General features: G+C 43.6%; 1 protein-coding gene across 1 annotated transcript in view; it reads right to left on the bottom strand.

Annotated features, from left to right (window-relative positions):
* The window catches only part of LOC309545584 (electroneutral sodium bicarbonate exchanger 1), a 414564-nt gene that overhangs the window by 67522 nt on the left and 325466 nt on the right, over positions 1-21576 (bottom strand). The window contains exons 14-15 of the mRNA XM_082244814.1: positions 13342-13587; positions 405-510 (exon numbers count right to left, since the gene is read on the bottom strand). Of these exons, the coding sequence (XP_082100940.1) occupies positions 405-510; positions 13342-13587 (352 nt within the window). The remainder of the gene's footprint in view (positions 1-404; positions 511-13341; positions 13588-21576) is intronic.

Below are 21576 nucleotides of genomic sequence, written 5' to 3'. Positions count from 1 at the left end.
ACAGAGCAGGTAAGTATGACATGTTTGTTATTTTTATAAAAAACAAAATTCAAACCTTTACAACCCCTTTAATTCCAGCGACTAGCAGCCAATTGCCAGAGCGTAAGATATGTTTATCTATACTGTTTAGCATGGATGGAGGACCTGTTAGATTTATTTTGATCAGCCCACAGGCCAAATTAAAGAAATTTGTGGGTGTATGACCAACTTTAAACATGGATAGATTAAAGGTCAGGTAAATTTAGGGATTTTATGGATTTTTTTGTTCAAGAAAGAAATTGGGCTTTACCAATATTTCCTAGGAAACACTGGACTGCTATTGCATAGCTACTGCATAATAAAGAATAAATAGCAAAACATTTGAAAACAGACACTCTGTATGACCACCGCTATTGTGTACTTACACTAACGGTGAGGTTGGACCAGTCATTTTCAGTAAAACTTATGTTGTTTGCACTCCAGAACAGCAAAGTCTTGTTGGATGGTACTTCTGGAGCTGCACATTTACAACTGCACAAAACAAATAACGATGCATATCACAAATGGCAAGATTTGAAAGTTACATCAGGTCAATGCTTGCCCATACAATGAAACTATTGCCATTCAGAAAACATTTTTGGATCCTTTATCCCCAGGGCCTCCTACCACCCAAACTTTTAAAGGAGACTTTTCTACGATTACATTCTTTTAAGTGACATTTTTCCATGCACATTTTATAAGATAAAAAGTGCATTGTTTATATATGTAAAAAGAGCATTGTTTATATATGTAAAAAGAGCATTGTATTGTGTATCGGCATGCTTACATAGGAATGTTGAAAAAAAAATGAATGAAACAACCCAATCCAGCTTGTGTGGTCTTTCCACAAATACTGTATACCTATGACAAAAAATTGCTTATGAAAAGATGGCATTGGGTTTTGATTTACTAAAGAATTATAGTTCACTTTCAAAGTGACTTATCTTAGTAAATGAGTTGAAACAAAGTAAAATTTACTTTGCAAAAAATACCCAATTGTGTGCAAGGGAAATAGAAAATATCATTTTTGATTGTAAATTGATTAGGTGAAGACAGCACAACTTCAATTCATTCAGTAAACTAAGTGAAGTTTCCCTTTGCAAAGTCAATTTTCACTTAACAGCGAATGAGGTAAAAGTGTGCTGACTTCAACCACATGCAGCAAAAATCCTGTTTTTCTCCATTTTCTTTGCATTTGAACAAGTATTCTCTGAAAAGTAAAATTTCACTTTCTTTCACCTCATTCACTAAAATTATTTAAAATTCACTTTGTAAGTAGACATTTTGTCCTCTTTTAGTAAACATGGTTATTTTAAAACAACACTCTGGTAAGTAGGGTTATTTTTGTCATTTTTTTTTATTGAGCAGAAGAAATAAAACATACAAAGTCCAGAGCAAAATAGGTATATAAGGACTGTAAGTATTAACATTTGTGCATTTAAAGCAATGTGCACCACACACATTAGTTTGCATCTTACCTATACAGTCAAACACTCTCTTAATAATCACAATAAGGTATCACTTCAAAACCATTACTATAGGGCCTCCATATACATAGTTTGGTAGCCTCTCAAGTATACGGTCCAGAAAAAAGTCCAAAACGGGCTAAACCCGGAACATCCAGCCATGGGGACCATAACTTATCAAATATTTTCCCCTACTACCTCTATGCTGGTAAATGAACTTCTCAAGTTAGGTGGTATCACCCATTTGAGAAATGTATTCCTTTACTGTGGGAGGGTCTGTATACTTCCAGTGCCTCAGAATTAATTTGCGGGCCTGAAAAAGGGCTCTTGCAATAGCCTGCAGAGAGGTATTCTCAACTGGAAGGTTATCTAATATATCCAATAGGCAATGTTTAAGGTCCTCTGGAATCTGAACCTCAAAGATTCGGTTAAGAGTGTCTATAACACGGTTACTTATATAGTTAGTAAAATACACAATGGGGTTGATTTTGCTAAAACTAGAGAGTGTAATATCTGGTGCCGCTCTGCATAGAAACCAATCATCTTCCAGTTTCTTTTTTTGTCAAAGCTTAATTGAACAAACTGAAGCTAGAAGCTGATTGGCTGCCATGCCCAGCTGCACTAGATTTTGCAGTTCTCCAGTTTTAGTAAATCAATGCCATAGTGCAGGCATCACTAAATGGCAGACCGCGGGCCAAGTGCGGACCCAATCAATGTTTCGTCTGGCCCTATGGCGGTCGTGCCATTTAGGATCTGTTTTTTTCCCTCCACTGCAGCTACAGCTCTGTCTTTACAGAGCTGACATCAGAGGAGCAGCGCAGTGATGCACGGAGGATAGGGGCTGGTACAGTTAACTGATTGGTTGCTAGAACTGCTCTGTATTCTAGTAACCAATCAGTTAACTGGGGCAGGTCCCGCCCTCCGTCCATCCCTTTGCTGCACTTCCAATGTCAGCTGCTGTGCCTCCGATGTCAGCCACGTTGTGTAAGATAGGACAGGGAAGAGGGCACTGTCGACGTAAATGGGGAAAGAGGGGTGATATCAAAGAGGCAGGGCAGGAATGTAAAGGGAGTGATATGAAGAGGGATGGGGTTCTACAAAGGAGGTGAGGACTGAAATGTGAAGGGGTGCTGGAGACTGTGGTGTGAAGGGGGTTTTTAAAAAAAGGGGATGAGCACAGGATTTCGGGGGTAGCTATAAAGGGGGTGAGGACAGGAATGTTAAGGGGGGGGGACTGCGGTGTGAAGGAGGGGTGCAATAAAATGGGGGAGGACAGTTATATGAAGGGGGTGCTATAAAGGGGGTGAGGACAGTTATATGAAGGGGGTGCTATAAAGGGGGTGAGGACAGTTATGTGAAGGGGGTGCTATAAAGGGGGTGAGGACAGTTATGTGAAGGGGGGTGCTATAAAGAGGGTGAGGACAGTTATGTGAAGGGGGTGCTATAAAGGGGGTGAGGACAGTTATGTGAAGGGGGTGCTATAAAGGGGGTGAGGACAGTTATGTGAAGGGAGTGCTATAAAGGGGGGGGGGGGGCAGTTATGTGAAGGGAGTGCTATAAAGGGGGGGACAGTTAGGTGAAGGGCGGTGCTATAAAGGGGGGAGGAAAGTTATGTGAAGGGGGGTGCTATAAAGGGGTTGAGGACAGTTATGTGAAGGGGGTGCTATAAAGAGGGTGAGGACAGTTATGTGAAGGCAGTGCTATAAAGGGGGTGAGGACAGTTATGTGAAGGGAGTGCTATAAAGGGGGGGGACAGTTAGGTGAAGGGCGGTGCTATAAAGGGGGAGGAAAGTTATGTGAAAGGGGGTGCTATAAAGAGGGTGAGGACAGGTATGTGAAGGGGGTGCTATAAGGGGGGGGGGGTGAGGACAGTTATGTGAAGGGGGGGTTCTATAAAGAGGGTGACAGTTATGCGAAACGGGGTGCTATAAAGGGGGTGAGGACAGTTATGTAGGGGGGGTGCTATAAAGGGGGGGGGCAGTTAAGTGAAGGGGGTGCTATAAAGAGGGTGAGGACAGGAATGTGAAGGGGGTGCTGTACAGGGGGGTGAGGACAGGAATGTGAAGCGGGGGTTGGGAACTGCAATGTGAAGGAGGGGTACTATAAAGGGGGCAAGGACAGGAATGTGAGGGGGGGGGGGGTTGAGGACTGTAATGTGAAGGGGGAATGAGAACACTGATGTAATAAAAAGGATCGTGATGTGAAGGATTGTAGACTAGTATCACATTATTGCGTAATGCGTGTAGGCAGCCCATTTATTTCAGTGGGCTGGCTTATAAGCAGAAACGCAGAAAAATAAGTCCCTGAGCTTTTTTTTTTTCTTTTTAATTGTGCCGTACCAAGTTGCATGGTACTGTGGCACCATGTGATGTGGCACGCGTAAAGACGTGCCACGTTTGCCCATTGTGCAGAGGTGCCATTGAGAGCCAAACATATGATTCGGATCTCGGCTCAAAGAAAATTTTACCTACTGGACTTTCATGAATTTTAATTCAATACCTCTGCCATAGTTTTTGTGTCTCAATTACAAAAAGTCTGAGTTACCCACACAAAAGACCCTTCAAATTAGGAAACTATATCTGACTGGCAATGTTGTTAGAGAATATGCTTTTATGCACTTGCAGTAATTGACTATTACATGGGCTTGATTTATTAAAGGCAAATAGACTATGCACCACATTTTCTCTGGTAAACGTATTGTGGTAAAGATTTACTATGTAAAGTATACCCAATCAGGTGCAAGGCAAATTTAAAAAAGGATTTATATTTATACTTGATTGGATGAAGGAAATCAGCAGAGCTTTACCACATTCAGGCTCCATGCACACTAGTCTAAAAAAAATGCCCCTATCAGCAGCTTTTGCACATATTTTTCTGCTTCTAGAAGCAAATAATGTTATTCTATGTGTGCATGCACACTTTTTTAGTCTAGAAGCATTTTTGAAGCTTCAGCCTCTAGGAGCAGAAAAAAAAAAACTCCCTCTTTTGCATTTTTGCGAGTGATTTGGAGGCAGAAAAAAAAAAAACTGTGGAATGCTGGTAACGCCGCTAACTGCTGGTTTCCAGCGTTTTGTTTTTTTCTTTCTTTTAAGAGGAACTGCACAGACAAAAAAAAGGTTGAAGAGTCACATTGCAGGAAACGCCAATAAATGGTAATGCTCCTAATCGCTGCTAAAAGTTGGCACAAGAAAAAGCTAATTATGAGCATTTTTCATTCAGCAGCTTTCTGGCATTGTTTTAGCTTATAGTGTGCATGGAGCCTTAATAAGTTTTGGGGGAAAGGAGTGCAACTGCACAGTCTATTTGCCCTTCATAAATCCATCCCCATGTGCACCTTTATTTTTTGTCAAAATTAAGGGGGCCTTTGCCACTTTCACAACCCATATTCTGGTGCTAGAATGAACAGTTGTAAAATGTCATTTAACCCCTTCCCGTCTGGCCTATTGTAATACCACGGTTGGGCGGGTGCTATAATTTGAAGAGAGTTACAAGCTCCTTCTTAAATGGAAGTATCAGGCATTTCCTTTGAATCCCACCGCTCACATGGAGTGGTAAAGGAGCTAAGGAAAGATGAGCTTTTTTTGGGGGAGGGTAATTAAAGCAAACCCCATTATGCCCACCATCACAGCACTACCATTACCACCCCTTCCTCTCCACAGCTGCTGAAAAATATCAGGTGTTGAAGCTCTTGAATCTGTTAGCAATTGGCTGCTGAGTTTAGGCACTGCATGATGATCCCCCATACCTGGAAGCACTGGCTAAAAAGGAAAAAGTAATGGATGGGAATGCTGCAAAGGTATGTGTATAACTGGTTAAGGGGTAGAATTTTAAAAGCACTTTTCCCTAAATTGGCAAGGTGGAAATGTTAAAGTGCATGTAAAGCAGATTTTTAAAGTTCTGTATAGGAAGGGAAAGGTTAGACCCTTTGTCATAGACTGCTATCTGTGTCTCCACTGGGAAGATTCACCCTCTAATTGTCCTGGTGACCATCTTCATCAGAAAATAAGCGGAAATTCAGAGATTTTTAGTTCTCTCCAGAGCAAGAGGTGAGGGAAAACCCTCCAATGAGGACACTTGTTCTTGGGACAAATTTCCAAAAAATGGATTTTTGTAAGAACTTACCGTAAAATCCTTTTCTTTTTAAGCTCATTGACAGACGTAGTCTTCTTGATTCTCAAGAGCTGGGTTATGTTGTCACCGCAGGAGTAGGACTAGGCAGAATGACAAAACGTTCTGGCTCCACCTTAGGGGCAGTCCCTGAGGGTATATCCTCCCTCTCTCTGCTACAGGGAATCAGTTCTGTTTAAAGCAGTACAGAGAATTTAACCCAACCCAACTCAATGATAGAGGGGCGGGTACTACGTCTGTCAATGAGCTTAAGAGAAAAGGATTTTACGGTAAGTTCTTACAAAAATCCATTTTTCTCTATCGCTCATTGACAGACGTAGTCTTCTTGATTCTCAAGAGCTGGGACATCCAGAAGCAGTGCCACAAATGAGGGGTGGGATTGACAAAATCAAATCCAATCTAGAAGGCCCAACTGGTGCCAAACTAGAAGTTTTAAAGGCTCATTATAAACAATGCAATGCACAAAGAATGAGACTAAAGAAAAATTTTCCAACGGAAAAAACCCTCGAGGTAGACCACTGGTCTCCTCAAATTGCGGCCTGCAAAACCTTGCGGCCAAACGAGGCATCAGATGATGCCATTACATCAACTTTATAATGTTTAGTAAAGGTATGCACCGACGACCAGGTAGCCGCCTTGCACACCTGGACCACTGACGCCTGATGGCGAAAGGCCCATGACGCACTAAGTGCCCGCGTGGAGTGCGCCTTAACAGGGAACGGGGGCTCCCGACCCTTAATAGAATAAGCCTGTACTACCGTCTGTCTGATCCATCTGGAAATGGTCGCGGCAGATGCAGGCAACCCCTTTTTGGGTCCATCTGGGATCACAAAAAGTGAATCCGTCTTGCGAAACGAGTCTGTCGTTTTCAAGTATACCCTGATCGCCCGGACCACATCCAAGGAGTGTAACGCAAACTCCCGAGGATGACTGGGCTTAGGACACAGGGAAGGTAATACAATTTCTTCATTCAGATGAAATTCTGAAACCACTTTTGGTAGGAAGGATGGATTCGGACGAAGAACCACCTTATCTCTATGAACCACCAGATATGGTGAACGACAAGATAATGCGGCCAGTTCTGACACCCTGCGTGCAGAAGTAATAGCCACCAAGAAGGCCACCTTCTGGGACAACGTGGGTAGAGGAATCTCCCTAATATCTTCAAAGGGAGGTTTCTGAAGAACCGACAACACTAAATTAAGATCCCAGGGGGGTAACGGCGCGTGCACTGGCGGAGCCAGATGTCGCACCCCCTGGATGAAATTCCGCACCAAGGAATGAGTAGCCAAAGGCTTCTGAAAGAAGATGGCTAATGCTGAGACCTGACCCTTGATAGTACTCAAGGCCAGTTTCTGCTCAACCCCTTGTTGCAGAAAAGCCAATATTCGACTAATCGAATAAGACCGAGGACGGAACCCCAAAGGTTCACACCATGCAATGTAGGACTTCCATGTGCGATGATAAATCTTTCTGGAAGTCGCTTTCCTTGCTTCAACTAGAGTAGGAATAACTGAAGCTGACAAACCTTTGTCCTTCAGCACCTGGGTCTCAATAGCCAGGCCGTTAAAGCCAGCGATCGTAAAGCAGGATGGAAGATCGGTCCCTGAGACAGTAGATCCTCCCTGAGAGGAAGTCTCCACGGGACGTCCGCCACCAGTCTGACCATGTCGGCGTACCAAGCTCGACGAGGCCAGTCCGGAGCTACCAGGATTACTGGGATTCCTTCCTCCTCTATTCTGCGAAGAAGTCTTGGCAGTAACACGAGAGGAGGGAAGGCATATATTAGCTGGTATTGCCCCCACGGGGCGATCAGTGCGTCTGCGGTTTCTGCTAGAGGATCGCGGGAGCGAGCCACGAATCTCTGAACTTTCCTGTTGAATCGTGATGCCAACAGATCCACATCCGGGGTGCCCCACCGTAGGCACAACTGGTGGAAAACGTCTGGATGGAGGGACCATTCCCCCTGATCCAGGGTCTGACGGCTGAGATAATCTGCCTGCCAATTCTCCACCCCCGGAATGAACACCGCAGAGATTGCTGGAACAAATCGTTCCGCCCAGCGAAGAATGCAAGCCACTTCTTTGGCCGCTCGGACACTCTTGGTGCCCCCCTGGTGATTGACATAAGCCACGGCCGTGGCATTGTCCGACTGGATCCGAACCGAGCTGCCCTGGAGCTGCTCGGTCCAGTGAATCAGACAAAGTCTGATCGCTCTCAGTTCCAATACATTTATCGGTAACCTGGATTCTTCCGGGGACCAAAGTCCCTGGACAGATAACTGACCGAGAATTCCTCCCCATCCGGATAGACTGGCATCCGTGGTCACTGTCGTCCAATATATTGGCAGAAATGACTTTCCCTGGCTGAGCATCGGAGACCGAAGCCACCATACCAGAGACTCTCTGGTCTGTTTGCTCAATCGGATCTGATTGTCCAGGGATTTCGGATTCCGATTCCATCTGAGAAGAATCTCTTGCTGAAGAATTCGGGTATGGGACTGGGCAAATGGGACTGCTTCGAACGAAGCCACCATCAACCCCAGAACCCTCATGCAAGTCCGAAGGGAAGACCAGCTGTTGGACAGTAACAACTGGACTGCAGATTGAATCTTTCGGAGTTTCCCTACCGGAAGAAAAACTCTTGTCCTGACTGTGTCTAGAATTAGACCCAGATATTCGAGCCACTGGGTGGGAACCAGAAATGACTTTTGCTGGTTCACCAGCCACCCGAATTCCTGTAAAGAAATCATAGTAATTTCTATGTTTTGTAGCAGGGTCTGAGGAGACTCTGCATGAAGCAGAAGATCGTCTAGGTAACCTAGAATTGATATACCTCTTTGGCGCAGAAGTGCCAACATTGGGGCCAACACCTTTGTGAAGACCCGCGGAGCCGTGGCGAGACCGAAAGGTAACGCCACAAACTGATAGTGGTTCTCCTCTACGGAAAAGCGTAGAAAACGCTGATGTCCTGCGAAAATGGGAATGTGAAGATAGGCGTCCTTGATGTCTATGGACGCTAGGACATCCCCTGGATGCAGGAAGGCTGCTACCGTGCGAATGGACTCCATTCTGAATCTTCTTATGTTGACGAAAGAATTGAGTGCTCTTAAGTCCAGAATTGGACGCACTTTGCCCTCTTTCCTGGGTATTGTAAACAGGTTTGAATAAAACCCTTGAAACCGTTCTGTCCAAGGAACATGGACTACCACTCCTTGTTGTAGTAAATCTGTGACTGCTCTCCGCAGATCTTCTAAACGATCTGCGGATAGTCGGATATTGGAAGGGAAGAATCGCGCCGGTGGGAGAGATCGAAACTCGATCTTGTACCCTGACCTTATGACTTCGCAAACCCATTTGTCCGGGATTCTGGAAAGCCATGGATCCGGGAACCGGCGAAGACGTCCCCCCACCCCAGTTATGGGTGGGGGCGCACCTTCAGGCTTTGGATGGTTTATCTTCAGGTCTGGAGGGGGCGGGCTTTTGCTTGCCCGACCAACGACCCCTGACGCCTCCTGCAGGAGCTTTGGAGGACTTAGTTTTTTCACCCGCTGGACGAAAAAACCTCTTGTGAGCAGAAAAAGAAGGCCCTCGTCTTTGACGAGTTCCTCTACCTTTAAAATTTTGCGGTAAAAAGGTGCTCCTTCCACCGGTGAGATCCTTAATGATCTCATCTAAGTTGGCTCCAAATAGACGCTCTCCTGAAAAGGGGATATTAGCCAATGCTTTTTTGGAACCTTGGTCGGCTAACCAACCTTTTAGCCACAGTGTACGCCTGAGAACCACTGCTGAGACTGATGCTCGCGCCATTAATGGAGTGGCGTCTAACGCCGCATCACATACAAACTGTAACCCCTGTATCATTTGTTCCAACAAATCTGATACCGCCTGAGGGACTTCTTCTAAGTCCCGGCGTAACCACTTGGTCCATTCAGTTACAGCCTGCGAAACCAGACCAATAGCAATTATTGGTCTGAAAGCTGATCCAATCAAGGAAAACATGGTGCGAGACATAGCTTCTATCTTGCGATCCACTGGATCTTTAAAAGACGGAGCGTCTTCTAAAGGAATAACCGTGGCTTTATTCAATCTAGCAATAGGTGAATCCACCACAGGTGGTTCTGTCCATTTCTTAATAAGGGTTTCCTCAAACGGATAACGCCTGTCAATGCGTTTAGAAATATTAAAAGTGCGATTTGGCAGACGCCATTCTTCTTCGATTGGATTGCCAAAACATTTGGGCAATGGAAAAACCTTCGCCACTTTGATGCGCTTTTTAGTCCCAAAAGGGATCTCAGTTTCAGCTATTTCTGATGGAATACCCTGTAACCTTAAAGTCTCTTGAACAGATACAATGAGTGCGTTAACCAACGCTTCCTCTCGGGCTATGGCGGATGCCGAAACATCCTCCTCACTGTCTGAAGAGACAGGACCCGAGACACCAATACCAGATGAAGTACCTGCAACTGCAGAAATAGGCTCAGAGTCTGAGTCCGAGGTTTCAGATAATAAGGGGTTAGGCGGGGGTCGCTTTCTTGCGCCCTGTCCCTGACAAGCCACTTCCACCCGGGACACAAAAGTTTCCATAATAGCTGACAAAGATTCAATTGTCAATGGGGTGCTGGAGGATCCCGCAGACCCCTCGAGGGGATCCGGAGGAGATACATGAGTGGCAGGGTCCATGTTAATACAGGACACCTTTGCCAGCAAAACAAAAAAACGTTTTCTTTTTTTTTTTTTTTTGTGTGTCTCCCCCTAGCGCAATAGCGCCCCTCAGAGTACCTGCTTCTCGATCCCAGAGAGAGAGAGAGAGGGACCCCCAAGGCTCACCAACCGATGCAGTGCAGTTTCCAACAAACTGCAGTCAGCGTCTGTCTTACACAGACTGGAAGGAGCTGTTTGCTTTTTCCCGGGCAGAAGGCGTGGCTCCGCCCCCTGTGTACGCCTTCCGGCGTTCCCAGCCCTCCACGAGGTAGCTGGGCTCACAAAACATGGCCGCCCCCATAGAAGAGACATAAGACTCCAAAAACATGGCGGCCGGCGTGACCTGAGGACATACATGCATTCGGTCTACGGCAAAATGGCGGCGGACCGCCGATATCGTCTTCCCAGCACATCCACCTGCACTCTGCTAAGAGGTGACATATGGATCTACAGAGATACACTGCACATAAGGTAGGATTATACCTCCTATGTCTGCTGTAATGTTACAGTCTGCTGGGTAGAGTGTTAGCTCTTGAACCAAGTCCACTTCCCACAAACACATGCTGTATTACAAGGGGGACTTGTAAGTATCAGATATATACTGACCATATATGGAGGGGCCCATAATATATACTGCCTCATAATGAGGAAAAAAGGGAACGTTTACTCACCATACCGAACCGACAGGCACCCTCTCTTCACAATACCCTCTCCACCGGGGTGGGGGTTTGTGGACGCCTCGACTCTCTGGTACCTGGCGTCCAAGCGAGACTTTTAACTCGCAAAGTCAGTCCCTTTACTGGGACTCCGTCGCGGCCGACCCAGCGCACTGGTCTGCACGCGCTCGTAGGCAGAAACCGGGGTGACCACTGGATCTCAACATCCAGCCCGTCGCCCGGCCCCGCATACTTACTTGAATATGTCGCGGCCGACCAAGCGCAATGCCATGGTCTGCGCGCGCTCGTAGGCCGGCTGGGGTGACCACAAGTGTCGCCCAGTCCGGCATTTTTGCTTGAAGATCTCACAGGAAAAAACACTGGAGAAAACTACCTAAAAAATGTCTTTTTCTTAAAGAAAAAAAGTCTTGCCAGGACCAAAAGATCCCAGCAAGGAACTTAGGTCCTTACTCCTGACTAGACAGAAAAAAACTGATTCCCTGTAGCAGAGAGAGGGAGGATATACCCTCAGGGACTGCCCCTAAGGTGGAGCCAGAACGTTTTGTCATTCTGCCTAGTCCTACTCCTGCGGAGACAACATAACCCAGCTCTTGAGAATCAAGAAGACTACGTCTGTCAATGAGCGATAGAGAAATTTAAGTTACATCTACAGAGCAGAAAGTGAAATCTACTCAGCAGGACACAGGCAGCAAAAAAAAACCCTCATAGGTGTAACCTTTGCAAGAAAAGAGACAGCAGGGTGCCAGGTTAGGAACGAATCAAAACACCATTTTAATGTGTAGATCCTTTGCAGGGGGCCTCAGAATTGCATTGTGGCCCACCCCCTCTACCTGTCACGGCCTTCATTACATAGTTGGCGCAAGAGCTACAGATGCCGCTTTGTCCTCCACCTCTTTGCCTGTGTCCCTGCAGATGATCATCGGTCCTGCCAGACTGCTGCTTGCTGTTTTCTGCACATTCCGCCTCATTCAGTGGAGCTGTGTATAAGTATTTTATATGTAAGTGAGCTACACATTAAAGCAGTGTATTTATTAATTCCTAACCTGTGCCCTGCTGTCTCTTTTCTTGCATGCACACAATGGATCTCTCCCAGGTCTTACTACAAAGAGCTGCTGGTTGTTTGATGTCCACCTGCCATGGATTAATCCTTGTTATGAACAGTTTTAATTGTATGGCCTTTTTCTCCGAATGAGGCTTTGAGCGCTTATGTAACTTGTAGGACATACAAGTTATTTCTGATAGGATTGCCTACTCCAAAATAAACTAAAAAGTTTTTGTTTTCTTCTTATTCTGTCAAAATTAAAAAACAAAATGCAGAATAAAAATATGATGCTCATTTTTTGAGGAGATGATTTAACAGAGACCACAGTCTGGCTATTCTGGATGTGACAACTAGCCCCCAAAGTCTGTCTTATTGCCAGTCTCCAATCTTGTTGCTGATCCAGATTACCACTGGTAATTGGCATTATAAATTGATGATGTAAGATTGCCTACCCACATGCTAGGACTGCAAAGAAGGGGATTTCAGTGACAGCTGTTGCGGAACCATGGGTTAAGGTAAATAATACTCTGTTAAGTCATTCCCTGGAAAAACAAGCCTTTTATTCTTTATTAACTAGAGGAGAGGCAAATTCAAAAGGGACGTGCGAGTTTACAAAAAAACAAACATACATACTCACCCAGATGGCTGCAGCATCGTTTCAAAGCTCCAGGTGTGACTGAGAACTGAGTGATCAAAGACCACTGATTGCTCAGTTCTTGGGTCCACTTTGAGCACAAACACGGTCAGTCTCTGGCTTTCTGCTCTGCTCCTCCTCACTGGCTGTGGAGGGGGCGGGAGTGGCTGGCTCAGGCTCTCAGTGGTGTGCTAAGGGGCTGAGCCAGCAGCCGATCAGGCATCTTAATTGGGGATCCCTACACAGAGTGGACTGGCTCTGTAACATCTCTGGCAATGGGGTTTAAGCCCACTGTTGGCTGAATCAGGGACATAGGAGTGAAGAACTAAGTGCACTCCTGTGATCCCCAGAAGAATGGCCAAAAATATTTTCTCAAAAAAATACTTCTCCTTTAATTATCTGAGTAATGCCCACAGTTCACATTGAAAGCAATAGTGCATCCCCACAATATAATCAACAAAGTCTACAAAGTACAAGAAAACCACATTAGTCCCATTTTAGGTAATGGATTGGAGTAGTAAAGCCCAAAATGAATGCAAAGACTTCTTTCCCTTTTAATATAACATCACGATGTACTGTACACAGACAATATGTTTTAACTGCTAGTGTAACATCAGTTATGATACACACATGAACAACACATTTCATACTGTCAAAACGGTGAACCACCTACTAATATAGGGTTAGTTTGTCCAGCTGGCTGTGCATGTGAACCGGATATGTTTCTCCCAAGTGAATCAGCTTTTCTATGGCTTCATAAATAAAAATAATGCAGATCAGTGAGGCAAAGGCTTCCTCTGTGAAACGTGTGATGTAGCAGACTAATGAGCTGGCATCCGTGGCAACCAAAACAATGCAGAGAAAAGATGTCCACAGACCGATACAGGCTCTCAAAGAGAGATATGACAGGCCATGGTCTCTGCAATAAATCAAAAATACAAACATTTTAAATGTAATACCATTTCTAACATGAAAAATAATCATAACAACTTCAAGACTAAATCACAAAGACTGAGGCTGGGTTCACACTGCCACACGAAGCGGCTCACAGCAGAGGTCCGGTGCGTCCCTGTTCACCATTTCAGGTCCAATTTCAGTCAGAATTTTTATCTGAATTCGGACCTGAACCAGACCAGAAGACGCACAGGACTTCTGTGCAATTCGCACCGGAGCCACTCCGGAGATATGTAAACCGGCTCCATAGAGAGCCAATTACAATTTCCTGACATGCGTATTGGATGCGGGGAAACCCGCATCCACTTTGCAATAGTGTGAACCCAGCCTTAATAAGACTTAAGCAGACTTGGTGTTGATGTCTTTGATGACGCCCCCGGGTAGGCCGGCGAAACGCATTAACGCATTTTCGGTCACGACCGAACCAACGATGTCACTTCCTGTATCCGTGGAATGCATGCTGGCGGCGTTCCAGGAAGTATTGTAACACCGATCTGCAGATTTGTTTTCTCTTCCATGCGAGCTTATATATTTTTTTGTGTAAGTACATCACCAAATAATTAATCAATTGTTTATAAACGGATCTCACTATGTCAGCCATTCTGTCCTTTTGAGCTGCCTAGAGGAAGCCATATATAAGGATCTCATGGGGAACGTTGGAGGAGTCCTATTCCAGGGATTTTTCATTAGAGCTCATCTGACCTGTTTAGGTCCATCGCTTCTGGTGAGTAGTGTCCCAGAGGGGATCTGAACACCTTTGCACCTGATTGGGGTTTTGGAGCACTACAGCACTTGCTTGCATCGGCACTTTTTCTGCACATCTTATTGGACCACTTCCAGCACCTTGTATTAATTTTTGCACAGCTTACTGTTTTTAATTGTACATTATATGGAACATTTCTTACTACCATTGTTTTTGTGTACAGGGGCACACAGTATCATTGCACTTTAGCACAATTGCACTTGGTGTACTCTTGTCCAATGCAGGGCTTTAGGCTCTATAAGGACTTCTGAGTGCCAGAGTTTAGGTGAGAAGAGGCTGCGGGGACCAGTCTAGCAGTATGGAGGGAGACTGCCAGACCGGTGGATCAGGGAAGTATAACACCCTAGACCAGTGATGGCGAACCTTGGCATACCAAATGTTTTGGAACTACATTTCCCATGATGCTCAACTATACTGCAGAGTGCATGAGCATCATGGGAAATGTAGTTCCAAAACATCTGGGGTGCCAAGGTTCGCCATCACTGCCCTAGACCTAACTATCATTCAACCCTTGCAGTGCAGGGGCAGTCCCACTGCATGTGAGGCTTTTTCCTTTCTCAGAAGTTCAGCCTTAAAGTGGACTTTATATGTTTTAATTTAAAGCGCATTTATGCTAAATACTCTGTAAGTATATTTAGCGACTATAATATTCCCTGAAAATGCCTTCATCATCCTCTCCTTTCCCAAAAGGCTATTTCCATCTTGTTTAGGTATCATCAAGGGTTAGTACCTACTTCTTTACTAGGATGGTGGCCCAGAAATGACGCAATCCACTCAAGGCACAGTGCTTTGTTTTATGTTTTTTTTTTTTTTTTTTATTTAGCTATAATATTTTCTTTGACTTCCATTAAATGTTTAAGCTGTTTTTTATAAATAGTACAATTGATGAACGTGGGTGCAATAGACACCTATCCAGTGAAGCTTATGCTGTACTTCGCAGCAGCAGCTAAGTAAAACTTATGAACATATAAAGAAAAAAAAAATATTTATAGGACATCATAAAAAATGTTATGGTTAAGGTATATGTAAATCTCCACCTTGTAAAACAACCTATTCGGTTTAAAATAGAAATGAAAGGCAAAACATTTGCATAGAGATATAAAAACCGTTATCTTTTTTAAATTTTTTTTTTTTTGCAGCACATTGCAATGCTCACTTTTTTTTTTGTTAATGAACTGGGCACATAGCAGACAAAGCACTTTGGCTTGTCTTGTGGTGGGACTGCACTGGAATAGCCAACCAACACACAAGGTGTGAACAGGCCCTGAGACAGCTTTACTAAATAATTAAAGTGTTACTAAACCTAGAACCATGTGGTTTGTCTTTAGAGCTATAATTTATAATTTAAAGATAGTGGTTGCCATCATCCCTAATAACAAACTAGAAGGTGGTTGGATCCTCAAGCCAAATAAATGTTAATGTAGGTTAATGTAAATAATGTATGTATTATTTTTTCACTTTCTCACTTTTATAGAGTTTGGTGATTTACCTTGAAAAAGGCACTTTTTTGCATGTATGCCGAAACGCGTCGGAACCCCATGTTTCTCTACATCGGGAATCACCATACCTGCTTCTAAGTAACATGCAATCATGCGGCACAGTCCATACTGGTTGATACTAATAGTATTCATGTGACATATTGCTTTTCTTTGTAGTTGTATATATATATATATATTATATATATATATATATATATATATATATATTCTTTAATAAATTCATGTTTTATTTATAAAACTTTGCCTACACAATCCCACCATTTTCTTTGGCTTGAGGAACCAACCACCTTCTAGTACTAAACCTAGAATCTGCATTCACTATATCTGGTCTCTAACAGTACACAGAAATGCAATTATTTTAGTAAATATATTCTGCTAAATATCTTTTCTCATCAGAAGTATATAGCAGTCTTGTGACTTGTATTAGTCCCTAGTAAAGCTTGTAGGAGGAGTTTTCATTCTCCCCTGACCCTCTATCTGGACAGTGCTGATTGGCTCTGTGCTCTAGCAATAAAACTATCTAGCAATACACACCAAACTGAGCATGTGCAGTCAGTTAAAGAAGGGGAGGATGAGAGAAGACGGGATCACACAGCCTTTATACACAATGCAGATGATTAACCCCTTAGGTTCCACAGTGAGTATAACAAGCATGCTTTACTGCATATACAGACTGATTTTACTGTTGTGGGTAACACTTTAAGATTCTTTATGCAATAAAAGAGTTATGGTCACTTCAAATAAAACATTCCTGTTTATTTCAAACCATACAATTGGGTATTCAAAGTGAAAAAAACTACAATTTTTTGGATTAGGATTCTCAACTCATTTAGTAAGTCAACGCACTTGACTGCAAAAAGTTTACATGTCATGGCACTAAGATCACTAAGCCCCCCACTCCTAATTTTGTACATGCACTGCCTGCATACTCCAATAAAAAGTTTTGGTACCTTACTTTTCACCTAAGACCACCACTTTGTACGGTAGTGTACAGTGCAAATACTGTATAATGAAAATGGAGACTAATGAAGAGCCAGAGGTGTAGCTTGTCCAGGCTCTGTGTAGAAATCGGAAAGCTTACAGATGAATACTTCAGAGAAGCCAGTGAGGGGAAAATAATGAATGCCATACCCTAAAGGCAGGAAGTACATTTATGAATAAAATACACCATTAAGCATTACATGGAGCATAAATAAAACATGATCAAAATATTTAACCAGTTGACGACCGCCTGCTGCAGATGTACATGTACGGAGCTCGCTCTCGGGAGTCTAGGGGGCGAGAGCGTGCCGCTGGATAGGATCACATGTCATCTATGGTCATCTCAGAAGCCACGCACCCCCACAGTGAGAATCACTCCCTTAGGCTTACATTTAACCCCTTGATCACCCATAGGGTTAACCCCTTCCCTGGCAATGGCATTATTACAGTAACAGTGCATATTTTTAGCACTGATTACTGTAGTAATATCACTGGAACCCCCAAAAGTGTCAAAAATGTCAGTTAGGGGTCCGATCTGTCCGCCGCAATGTTGTAGTCCTGCAAAAAAATCGCAGATCACCGCCATTATTAGCAAAAAAAAAAAAAAAACAATAAAATTACATAAATCTTTCCTGTAGTTAGTAGACGCGATAACGTGACAGGGACTGACAGATCGGAGTGTTCAGCATAGCTGGACATCCGATCTGTCCTTCTGTCACACAGTCACCTCCCCCCCCCCCCACACGTCAGTAAGCACCAGGCATACATTAACCCCTCCCTCTCCAATAAAATGAACCCCTTCCCTGCCAGTGTCATTTTTACAGTAACAGTGCATATATATATAGCACTGATTACTGTAGAAATGTCACTGGTACCCCCAAAAGTGTCAAAAATGTCAGTCAAGGGTCCGATCTGTCCGCCGCAATGTCGCAGTCCCGCAAAAAAAAAAATCGCAGATCGCTGCCATTATGCGTTAAAAAAAAAACACCAAAAATTAAAGAAATCTTTCCCTTAGTTAGTAAATGCAATAACTTTTGCGCAAACCAATCAAAATACGCTTATTGCAATTTTTTTCACCAAAAATATGTAGCAGAAAACAAATTGGCCTAAAATGTTAAAAAAATCTGACTTTTTCATTTTTTTTTTTTGGGGAATGTCATATAGCAGAATGTGAAAAATAGTTTTTTTTTTTTCCAAATTTACGCTCTTTTTGTTTATAGCGCAAAAAATAAAAATCGCACAGGTGATCAAATACCACCAAAAGAAAGCTCTATTTGTGGAAAAAAGGACATAAATTTTGTTTGGGTACAGGGCCGCACGACCAGGTGATTGTCAGTTAAAGTACCGCAATGCCGAATCCCAAAAAAGGGCCTGGTCAGGAAGGGGGCAAATCCTTCCGTCTTAAAGTGGTTAAGGAACATGCTGCATCATTGCGGATATATGCCTAGAAAACATACTGGCAATAACAACAATCCTTTTATTAGGTGGCATTTTCTCTTATAAAGGGGGGGGGGGAGAATAAGCGAATGTTGTTACATAGTAGGCTGATAGAAATATGAAGACCTCCCTTGCTGACGGTATGAAACCAGTAGTGTAGCAACGGGGTTGCAGGTGGATTGCTGGGTTTTAGCTGTGGATTTTTGGGCATACTGGATTTTGTCACACAGATATTTGTAATTTTGACAGCATCAATCAATGCCATTACACAGTGTAGCATTTTTCTTTTGAACATAGTGGCTAGGTTAAATTAAACCTGTGCCCTACCTGCAGGGTCTAGTCCCGCAATTTGTATGTGCTTGCCTTTCCTTTAATCCCTCCATGTGGCTACAGAAGCAAAGGGAAATACCCAATACTTATGGACCGGAGAAGTATGTGACTCACTTCAATCCACTTCCACCCTTTAAAGTGTTGGGTGCCTGAGCACCAAATCTCTAGGCACCAGGACTGTGACATGCAAGCAGGAAGAGAGTCATTAACCCATTGTCAGCTCTGACCGAGGAAACTAGGAGCCTACACAAGGCGGTCTTTTCTTCACTCCTGGAGCAGTGAATCGCTTGCTTTATCCTGCACTTAAAGGTGGAGTTCAGTGGGTAAAACAAAAAAAAACCAAACAAATGCTTGTACTGATGGAATACTGGTGCGGGGACGCATTGGTCACCTTTGCTGCCATTGTGCTATATGCTGGGTGTCCAATGCACCCCTGTGCCTTACAGGAGGGGTGGGCACCCTCCAGGCTTCCCTGATCTCTATCTATTCATTATTATGCATGCACTTCCACTGTGGGGGCTCTCAAAAATTTAGTTAGGCCTGCAGAGAATACTGGGGTGCCCTAAAGTAGATCTGCAGCTTACAAATGTATTTGCAAATGTGAGCAAACCAAACCCCTGTTTGACAGGATAATTCGAGAGTTGGGCTGGGAATTTTCTTTTCTTTTGGTTTTGTTTGATATTAGAATAAAAAGACCCTGTCACCAACTATCTGCAAAAATACACAAAAAAAGCACAGAAAGATCAAATATTTAAAATGGTTACTTTTAAAATGGTTACTTTTTTTCCTTTCCATAACTGCTTTTTTTTTTTTTAATTGATTTGCAAATGTGCCTCTAAACTCCCAAGCAAATCTGACTGATAATCAATTCCCTAGCACAGCACCCCCAGTAACAGGGTCTCTTTAAGGTTTAGAGGTTAGGTTATGGTCACATTTCATGGTGAGTTTAGGGTTATGTCAATGGTTTAGTTTAGAGGGTATTTATAGGTTACAGTACGGGTTGGATTTAGGTGTACCTTTCATGAAAGGGTTACATTTTACAGCTTAGAATAAGGTTATATTTAGGATTATGAACAAATTAAGGTTAGTTTCTAATGTGTGACAAATGTATTTTTTAGGTGTAGTACTTTTTTCAAGCCTGCACAACTACGTTTGCCGTACTCAAACTACTTAGCAAAAGAAACAAAACTACCCTGCGTATGTTACTGTGGCAAAAAATAATCAGCTGCAGAGGTCTCAGTAGCAGCTAGGCCTAAAATACCTGCAATGGTGCATCAGCAGAGAGAAGGAGTGAAACCTAGGCCAGACTTCTTTAGCAGCTGGTGAAATATACATGGACGTTACGCAGATATGCGTTGGACTTACCCGAACAGTGAGCTCTTGTAGACATTGAGACTATATCAATAACTAAGCATATAAATATATTAAAGTGGTTGTAAACCCCCCTTATGTATTTGTACCTATAGGTAAGCATATAATAAGGCTATAATAAGGCTTACCTATAGGTACTGTAAATATCTTCTAAACATGTACCGTTTAGGAAATATTTACTGAATACTGCACCGATGATGTCATCGGCGCATGCGCTCTGAAGGAACGCCCGCCCGTGCCGTTTCTTCAGAGCCCTGTGCTGTGACCGGCGGCTCCCATGCGCATATGAGGGAGTGACGTCACACGGCTCCCGCCTGTAGCACAGCCGGTCCATGGTCCCAGAAGGAAGACGGGTGAAGATGGATGCTGCCTCCAGCAGGGATAATGAGCGCCTTGTTAGGAGGTAAGTGTCACATAATGTGCTAGTATCTGATGCATACTAGCACATTATGCCTTTACTTATCAGGTAACAAAAAAAGAAAAAAAAAAAGATGTTACTTCCTTTTTAAGTGCAATTCTCCTTTTAGTTTTATAGCATTGAGCAAAATGTATACAAATACCCTAAAAGTATTTTTAATAGAATAATCCAAATACAGGGTGAGTTGTCATGTACCAGAAGCCTATGGACTATGCTGGAAAATGTCAACTATGTAAAGTTCTGAAGCCCCCAGTAAGCTTTGCTGCTAACATTAAAGGGATAGATTACTTTTTCTTTGCTTATTGTATTCAATATTAGTGCATATAATCAAACTGTATAAAACAAAGACGAAGCTGATTTTTCATTTCTTAAAAGAATATACAGCATATAATAATAAAGAAAAAAATATTTTTTTTCTGATTGAGGCTAGGTTCACACTAGTGCGATTCCAGACATTGCATGTGATTCCCACTGCATTGCTGTGCAAATCACATGCGATGTCTGTGCGATGCAAATTAGCACCAAATGGTGCAGGACCCTTTTTTGGACCTGTACTGGAATCGAATCGCATAGGTATTCAGACCCTTGAGATCCAATTCCTGTCTGATTTGACAGTGTGAACTGCCTGCAAGTAAGATGCAATGCAGGAACGTGCATAGGAATTGTGCTGGTTCCCTTATCACAGGGTGAACCTGGACTGAGGCAGCCTGGGGATATTTTAGAAGTATAGTAATTTTTTTCAGCTTAAAAAAAAATAAAAAATCAAAATCCAATAATTATTTAAAGCGGAGTTCAACCCAAAAGTGGAACTTCCGCTCTTTTGCTTCCTCCCCCCCTCCGGCACCTTTCAGGGGGGGGGTACCCTTCCCCACTTCCGGGACACGGCGCCGCGGCCATCCGTCCCGGAAGTTCGGCCCCCTCCTCCTTCCCCCGCCGCCGTGCCAATGGAAATGCGCAGCGCGCTTCGCGCATGCGCAGTAGGGATCCGGCATTGAAGCCGCAAGGCTTCACTGTCAGTTCCCTTACCAGCAATGGTGGCGGCAGCACCCAACAGCCGATGGAAACATCAGCTGCTGTGCCGACATCGCTGGACTCCAGGACAGGTAAGTGTCCTAATATTAAAAGTCAGCAGCTACAGTGGGTGCAGCTGCTGAC

Source organism: Pelophylax lessonae (assembly GCF_965119305.1).
Source record: "Pelophylax lessonae genome assembly, chromosome: 2".
NCBI classification, from domain to species: domain Eukaryota; kingdom Metazoa; phylum Chordata; class Amphibia; order Anura; family Ranidae; genus Pelophylax; species Pelophylax lessonae.
This window is presented reverse-complemented; position numbering and strand designations above follow the sequence as displayed.